Source organism: Schistosoma mansoni (genome assembly GCF_000237925.1).
Source record: "Schistosoma mansoni, WGS project CABG00000000 data, supercontig 0207, strain Puerto Rico, whole genome shotgun sequence".
NCBI lineage: Eukaryota > Metazoa > Platyhelminthes > Trematoda > Strigeidida > Schistosomatidae > Schistosoma > Schistosoma mansoni.
Window position 1 is genome coordinate 9,710 of NW_017386079.1, and position 8,139 is coordinate 17,848.

The 8,139-nt window shown below is 33.7% G+C and overlaps 1 protein-coding gene across 1 annotated transcript; it reads right to left on the reverse strand.

Annotated features, from left to right (window-relative positions):
* Positions 1-4,264: 4,264 nt before the first annotated feature.
* On the reverse strand, positions 4,265-7,816 carry Smp_176250 (hypothetical protein; the record flags this gene model as incomplete). Its single annotated transcript, XM_018792965.1, has 3 exons — positions 4,265-4,821; positions 4,867-5,305; positions 5,813-7,816. 3 exons carry the CDS (start codon positions 7,814-7,816, stop codon positions 4,265-4,267), a joined length of 3,000 nt encoding a protein of 999 aa, XP_018647187.1.
* Positions 7,817-8,139: the final 323 nt, after the last annotated feature.

An 8,139-nucleotide genomic window follows, 5' to 3' on the forward strand; every position in this document is an offset into this window, starting at 1 on the left:
TATTGCGTTAGCATATATGTTCAGAATCAAACAGGTCTATGTTGCCTAGACGAAATATCAGTTTGTGAACATGTTTGGGATCCTATATTACAAAAAATCTGGGGACGTTTCCTGTTCTCTTCACTTACTAAATATTAAGACACTTAGTTTTAGCCAATAAATCAGGGATTCGTAACCCGCTCCGTCAACTTCATTTTGGAACACGCGTCATCAGCCCTCACACAAACTGTGCTCCTACAATGAGTGCATAAGGTCCGTTGTTGGTTAGTCACCTTAACTCACTTTTCGCGTGGAGTTACCGTACTTACTTACTTACGTCTGTTACTCCCAATGGAGCATAGGCCGCCCACCAGCATTCTCCAACCCACTCTGTCATGGGCCTTGCTTTCTAGTTCTATCCAAGTTTTGTTCATTCTTCTTATGTCTGTCTCCATTCCTCGGCGTAATGTGTTCTTTGGTCTTCGTCTTTTCCTCTGGCCTTCAGGATTCCATATGAGGGCCTGTCTTGTGACTCAGTTGGGTGATTTCCTCAAAGTGTGTCCTACAGATTTCCATCGCTTCTTCCTCCTCTGAAATCTGGTTTGTTCTCTCCGACAGTAGTATGTTGCTGATAGTGTCTGGCCAACAGATCCGAAGTATCTTGCGTAGACAACTGTTAATAAAGACGTGTATCTTCTGCATGATGGCTTTCGTAGTTCTCCACGTCTCCGCCCCATACAGTAGAACGTTCTTGACATTTGTATTGAAAATTCTGATGTTGGTGTTGGTTGACAATTGTTTTGAGTTCCAGATGTTCTTCAGTTGTAAATATGCTGCTCTTGCTTTGCCGATCCGCGCCCTCACATCTGCATCGGATCCACCGTGTTCATCAATGATGCTGCCCAGATATGTAAAGGTTTTCACATCCTCCGAAGCTTCGTCATTTGTAATTCGATTGGTGCATGTTGTATTGTATCGGAGAGTCTTGCTTTTCCCTTTGTTCATATTGAGACCTACTGCTGCTGAGGCTGCTGCTACACTGGTCGTTTCCTCCTGCATTTGTTGTTGCGTGTGTGATATAAGAGCCAGATCATCTGCGAAGTCTAAATCGTCCAGCTGCATCCTACCTGTCCACTGGAGTTACCGTACGTTAGACAGAATTTACTGGTAACTCATGTAAGCACCTGTTTAGGTGAGACGTACATGCGGCAACGCCAACCTTACATATGAGTCAGTATTTAGTTGGAATGAAAGTCAGTTCATAGGTTGCTAACATCCTTTTAGATTTTTCCCCGCAATTTGGCAACACAGTGAATTTATCAAAATACTGGTTGGTGCAGGAATGATTCATGAAAACCCTGTCTTGAAACCCAGTTAGCTCACCACTTAGACAAAAGTGCGTTTAATATAATAAATACAGTCCTATTTTCGTAGATGGGGCTTATTTTCTTAAAGTAGGTATCTCCCGTTGTTTATTTTTGAGTGATAACGTGAGCAAAGTTATATGCGTAATGTGATGGACCGTTGGACAGATATATAACGGCTAAAAATGTATTTACATACATCCTCGATAAGTTATCACCCAGTAAGAAACAACTATCGGTCGTAAGTGGTTAACGGTGGGTGTAATGCCTGGCATGAATGCGTATAGGTTGAAGTTAATACTTTGAAAAGCTACTCATAGGGAATATGGTTCAAGAATGTGCAAAGTAATGTATGACACCGAACTTGAAATTTAGATAAGAGAAAGAAATGGACGTGATTATACGGGTCAGGTTAAATTTTGGTCCCTTCATCCAGAGTATCCAAACATAGTTTTAACTAAGAAGCCTCCACATGGCTTAGGCGAGCATCCAAAAATATTCTGTCCTAATATCACGTGTTAGTTTGTCCTCTCTTCTTTCTTCCAACTTTGCTAGCTGCTATTGAATATCAGGGTAAGCAGTGGTTAAAAATGCTTAGCATTTGTAATAACCACTTTTACTTATGAAGGTTTATCACCTCCAACCGACCTGTCATTTTCACATTACGCCTCGCCTCCACATTGGTCAGTTGAAGTTTCACCGTATACGCGCTGTGCTTCAAAGGATTCTCGGAGCTCACTCATGTATCCTGTTTCCATGGACCACATTTCGTAAGTAGGGGAACATGGGCTGCTATACAGTGCACTCGGTCTTTGTTCGTTCGATAGGACAAACAGGCTTCTTACGTCCGAGCCATGATTCAATTAAACATCAGACTTCCATGGTTGATGAGGCTGCTAAGTGGAGTGATTAACACTCTCTACTACTTCAATTTGTATAATGGATTTAGGCTTGACGCTGATAAGTTCTAAGAGGGTGTTTTTCGTATATGAGCAAGAGATGCAGTGAGTCCGAATTAGATCAGTTTTATTTCAGTATAAAGTTTTTAGTGCGTTTGCTCAGTCTATTTGTCAATGACTTTGTAGACCGGTGCGACGCCTTTGTTTGGTTACCCCTAGCTTTCTCCCGGCCTGTACCAGATAACATCGCTCGTCGATGGGGGTAGGCGGGGATATGTAGTACATGTCCCAATCACCTCAGTCGGCAAAGAATTTGGGTTTTGAGGATACCGCATACATCGATGACACGTAATTCTAAAGTTTTGGTTCTTGAAGGTTATCATTCGGTCCTATCCAGGCTCTGATGTGTACTTAAAATTGAGGTTCTAGGAGATCGGTGAGAACATTTTGTTTTCTCGAATCATTTGAGTTTTTTATGTATGTTGGACAACATAAAGTGAAGGAAGGGGTCTATAATAGAATAGAAAAAGTATAGTTGTGGGTATATTTTATCTGAGTGCTGATAGATGTATACGCTGATTATCACTTTCCAGTTGCCTTTAACTTGGAAGGCCTTCTTTTTGCGGAAAATAGAATGAAATTTAAGGTTGTACTGACCTCAGAGAGTGATAACATGATCCATTTGGACAGTATCACCTACTGAGAAGGGTTTATAGCACATGTAGTAACTTCGTTTCTTGCATGAAATCCAGTATCATTTTTGGTTGTTTAAGCTGACTGTGCTCTACCAGTTAAGATCTTTAATAAACGAAATGACCTGATATAACCAGTAGTTATATTTGTCATGGAGTGTTTGTAGATAGAAATTGTTGGTTAAAAAGGTCAATAAGGTTTCGAATCCCAATTAACGTACTTCTATTTGAATCACTCGTCAATATATTATTAACTCTTACATAAATGATTTGGTTCCAAGTGGACTATTTATATTTGCTAAGTGAGTTATAGTGTTATTAATTGTTTATGTCTATGTTCATAAGTAATATTTATCTGAAATAAACTATATCTCTGATCAATACATTAAGAATTACGAAGTTTGAGCAACCGTTCACCAATTGTCTTCAGTGAGTTGTTATCTCACAACAGACCTGGTTGAACTCCACTGGTCACTGCTTTCCACTAGAACTCCAGGATATGTATCTTGAAGTCAGTCACTAGTGAGCATATAATTATAATCGAAAGGGGGGTTTTGTGGAGATTTCAGTATTTTTCATAGTTGAAATCATGAGTCAATTCAAGCTAGACCGCCATGGAAAGCCTGGAAGCACTGGACGGCCGTTTCGTCCCATCATGGACTCCTCAGCGGTGCGCTTCCATTATCCTGCACTCGTGAGATTCGAACCTAGGACCTACCACTCTCGCGCCAGTTAGGAGGGAATAACAGAAGAAAAGTCAAGTGTTTAACAATGAACTATTTATTCTATCGAAATGTTCATTATTATTTTCTGTTATTCAATAGAATAATGAAATATTATCTGGTGGTTAAGTGCTCGCTTGTGAGACTGATAGGTCCTTGGTTCGAATCTTTCGAGGCGGGATCGTGGATGCGCACCGCTGAGGAGTCTCACAATAGAACGATTTGGCCGTCCAGTGCTCCCAGGTTTTCGATGGTGGTCTAGCTTGAATTGACTCATGATTTCAACTATGAAAAATACTGAAATTTCCACAAAACCCTTTCTCATTACAATAGGAATTATTTTAAATGTACTTCAAATTTAAATCTGCGTGTCAACAAGTAATAATGTATTTACATTTGTAGTTAATTTATTCAAAATTAAAATGATCAAAATGTAATTGTGAAAAAAATAGAGGTTGAAAAAAACAAACAAACATCAAACTGACAGCAAAATATATATCATTCTCTTGATTTAGATTATTTTAAACAAAACGCCAGTATCAATGATTTACACAACAAAATAAATTCATTGGTTACAATATCCCGGTTGGACGGTAATTCATTAGAAATCAAAGGTGATATTTTGACTTTCTTCGAGACTTTCTTCTGATAGAATGATAATCCTGGTGGTGGTGGTGTTGTTGTTGTTGATGGATTGAAGGGAGTTCTCGTGTATTTGACAATTTTTTATTATCATTATTACTACTAATAAAGTTATTAAAGTAGTTTAATCCAGAATCACTAGATTTACATCGTGTATTGATTGATCTATTTATTTGTAATAATGTTGAATCTCTTTGGTTAACATTATCATTATTATCTTCAGCATAATATTTCATTCTATAATTATTCAATCCACTAGTTGATTCATATCGATTTGATTTATTATTTGTTGTATTGAATTCATCATTTGATTCATTTGTATCTTCATTACTTTGTTCATCATCTTGTTGAATAGTTTGTTGCCAATAATTTTCTAAAAAACTTTTTCGTCTAGCCGCATGACTATCAACTTTAGGATCAATATCCTTTATTTTGTTAGATTTTTTATCTCTATCATATATTTTTGATTGTAATGGAGTTGTTATAGAAGATGGGATACTCATTGATTGTGATCGTTGAACACCTTCATCATAATTATTATCAACATCATCATCATCGCATAGATCACTTGTATTCTCATCACTACTATCAATAACTGGTCCTAATGAAGGTTTAAGTAATTGTGGATCAATAATATTAGTATCACTACCACGTGTACTTTTAAATAGATAATCTTTACCTTTAAGAGTTTTCATTTTCGATGATCTTGATAATAATTTATTATCAGTATATTCTTCATCTGATATTGATTTGGTTTGTTTATTATTATTATTAATACAATGAAGATCTTCATAATCATTCCTTTCATCTAATGATAATGATTCTTTATAATGTTTTATTAAATTATAATCGGAATTATAAATATCTAATGATGATTTATTGATTAATTTATTGGTATTCAATGATTGCTGAATCCTATGCTTAGGATTATAATTATGATTATTATTGCCAATTATTGATTGATGTATCGATGAATCCCATCCATTTTGTATAGTTCTCATATCTATCTGTGAACAACATGTTACATGTAGATTTGATTGATATGGGCAATGGATATAATTATCTTCATTATAATAATACTCATTATTACTATTACTATTATTAGTATTAGTATTATTATTATTAATTAATAATAAAGGGGAATGTGATGGTGTCAAATTTTGTTGTCCTGATGATTGAAAGTAAGTTTGTGATAAAAATTTTTTATCATTATTATATTGTATATTTGTACTGTTTCTATGGGAATAAAAATTTTGTAAATTATTTAATTTATTTGGTGATATATAAATATCAGCTGATTTATGTCGATTATATTTTAAATTTAAATTTTGATATGATAATAAATTAGTTGGCATTAATTGATTTAATTGGTTACTATTATTAGTATTACTAATATTACTATTATTAGTAGTATTATTATTTGAATCATTGGATGATGATCTCATTGGAATATTATTATTATTATCATTATTTCTTGTATGATCTATATAAAACTCTTGTAAATTATTTGTTACATTTAATATTGATGTTTGAATGCTTGATATATCTTCATCCATCATTGAAGCACGTCTTGATGCTGGACTAAATATTAAATCTGGCGGTATAAGTTTTTCTAATGGTTTTGTTTTACAATTATGTAATGATGAAGGATTGATTATACTATTATCATTATAGTTAGTATCATTAGTGGACATTAAATCATTGGTAGGTAATAGATCATTATTTAATTTAGATTTTAGTTCTTTCATTATAAATACAGAATTATTACTATTTGCTGAACCACGTCTTGATGAAGAATCTGAATATGTCAATGGTAGATTATCTTTTACATTTAATAAAACTGTAGTATTTCTAATAAAGTCCGGTATTGATTGTTGACAATGTATATTAGGATTTAATTCAAAACTATGTACTTTACGTGTAACTGAATGTGCATTATATGGCCATGGTGATAAATTAATACGTGATTGTTGTAAACTTTTAATATTTCTACTTTTATGAATAGTCTCTTCTAATGGATTAAGATTTTTTGGTGATTCTGTAGCAGAATAAGTATGATCTTGTGGAATGAAAAATTTATCTTTATATAGATTATGTGTACGATGATATTGTTGATGTTGTATTCCTGATATTAATTGTGTTGGTTCATGTGAATCAAGTGAACTACGAAAAAATTGTCTATGATTTAATGAATCCGGTGTTAAACTTGATGAATCAAATGCTGATGTTAATGATAATGTTGGTCCACTAAGAAAACCACCCCATTGAATAGGAAATGAACAAGTTGAATGTTGTAATGATCGACTATAAATAGCTGGAAGTTTACGAATAGCCGCTTGTTTTGATAATGGACTACGTTTTTGTGGACTAGATAATGAACGTTGATTATTTGGTGTAGAATAAACAATTTCCATACTATGTGATTGTCTACTTTGCCAAGCATCTAATGGTTTTAAATGACGTGAATATCGTCTTTCACCATACATACTTTGATGTGGTTGATGCGATACTACACTACAGTCCATAGATAATGAAGGATCTAATATATGAGAATATTTTGATTCACGTCTATACAATTCATAATTTACATGTTGACCAGTATAATCAATTGATGTTTGGGGAGATTTTTTAAAGTTTACCAATTTACGTAACGATTGTGATGTATTAGTAGTGCTCATTGTTGCAGACATCATTTTATTTCTATTCTCATCTGATAATGTATGTGTTAAACGATATTTCTCTGGTAAAGATGTAACATTTGGCAATCTAGACAATTTAACTTTCTCACTAAAACTATGTCTTTGATTAGGATTTATTGTGTTGGATACTCGTTCTGTATTACGACTTGTGACATTTACATGATAATAAGATAAAATATTATCATTAACATTATTTGTATTATACACAATTGGTTTATTGTTATAAATGTCAGATTGATTACATTGATTTAAGTATTCTTCCTGGATGCGATCTGATTCCTTAGGTGAATTGATACGTTCACGTGATGTATGATTTATTAGTAAAGGATCATTATTGGTAATTAATGGTAATGTATGATCTATAAAATCATTAGTTGTTTGATTACTATTACTACTACTATTAGTATTGATAGTAGTAAAGTTTCTATGTTGAGTAAAGGATGATTTTTGAGCGGATTTGGGATTAATACTATTTCTGTGATATGATTTATTATGATCAGATGAGGAGAAATTTAGTTTTTCATCAGTCTTATTTATATTGTTATTCATTATTTCTGGATGTTTCTCAAGAACAGATTCATAATAGTATGGTATATATCCATCGATACTATCTCTAGTAATAGATGGAGGTTTGATTTGTGAACTATCTGTTGATATATTCAGACTTCTAAATGGTTTTTGAATAGATCGTTGACTATAGCTTGTAGTAGATAAACATTCATCACGATAACGTGAAACTGGTCCATCGAAACTATGTGGTTGTTGTGTAACTGTTTCTGGTGGTTCCCTTTGTCCTTCACCACTACTTACATGAGACATATGAATTCTTCTTGTTCTGTTATTTCTTTTGTTTAAAAAAAAACAATAGGAATTTCGAGGTAAATAACCAGTACATGTAGAAATTTCGGCGATATATATTAGAAACTGGATAAAACTAAGGATTCAGATTGCTATATTCGGATATATGGCCTTAATTCTTAAAAATACGTTTTTTTAAAGTCCTATAAGTGATAGGTTGATAAGTTCTATTATACATAAGATACAGATTTGAAATTTCCTATTGAGCATTCATAAACTTCTGAGCTTCCGAGTTTAATGGACTATACAGACACAGTCTGATTGTGTGATAAATCCTGTTAACT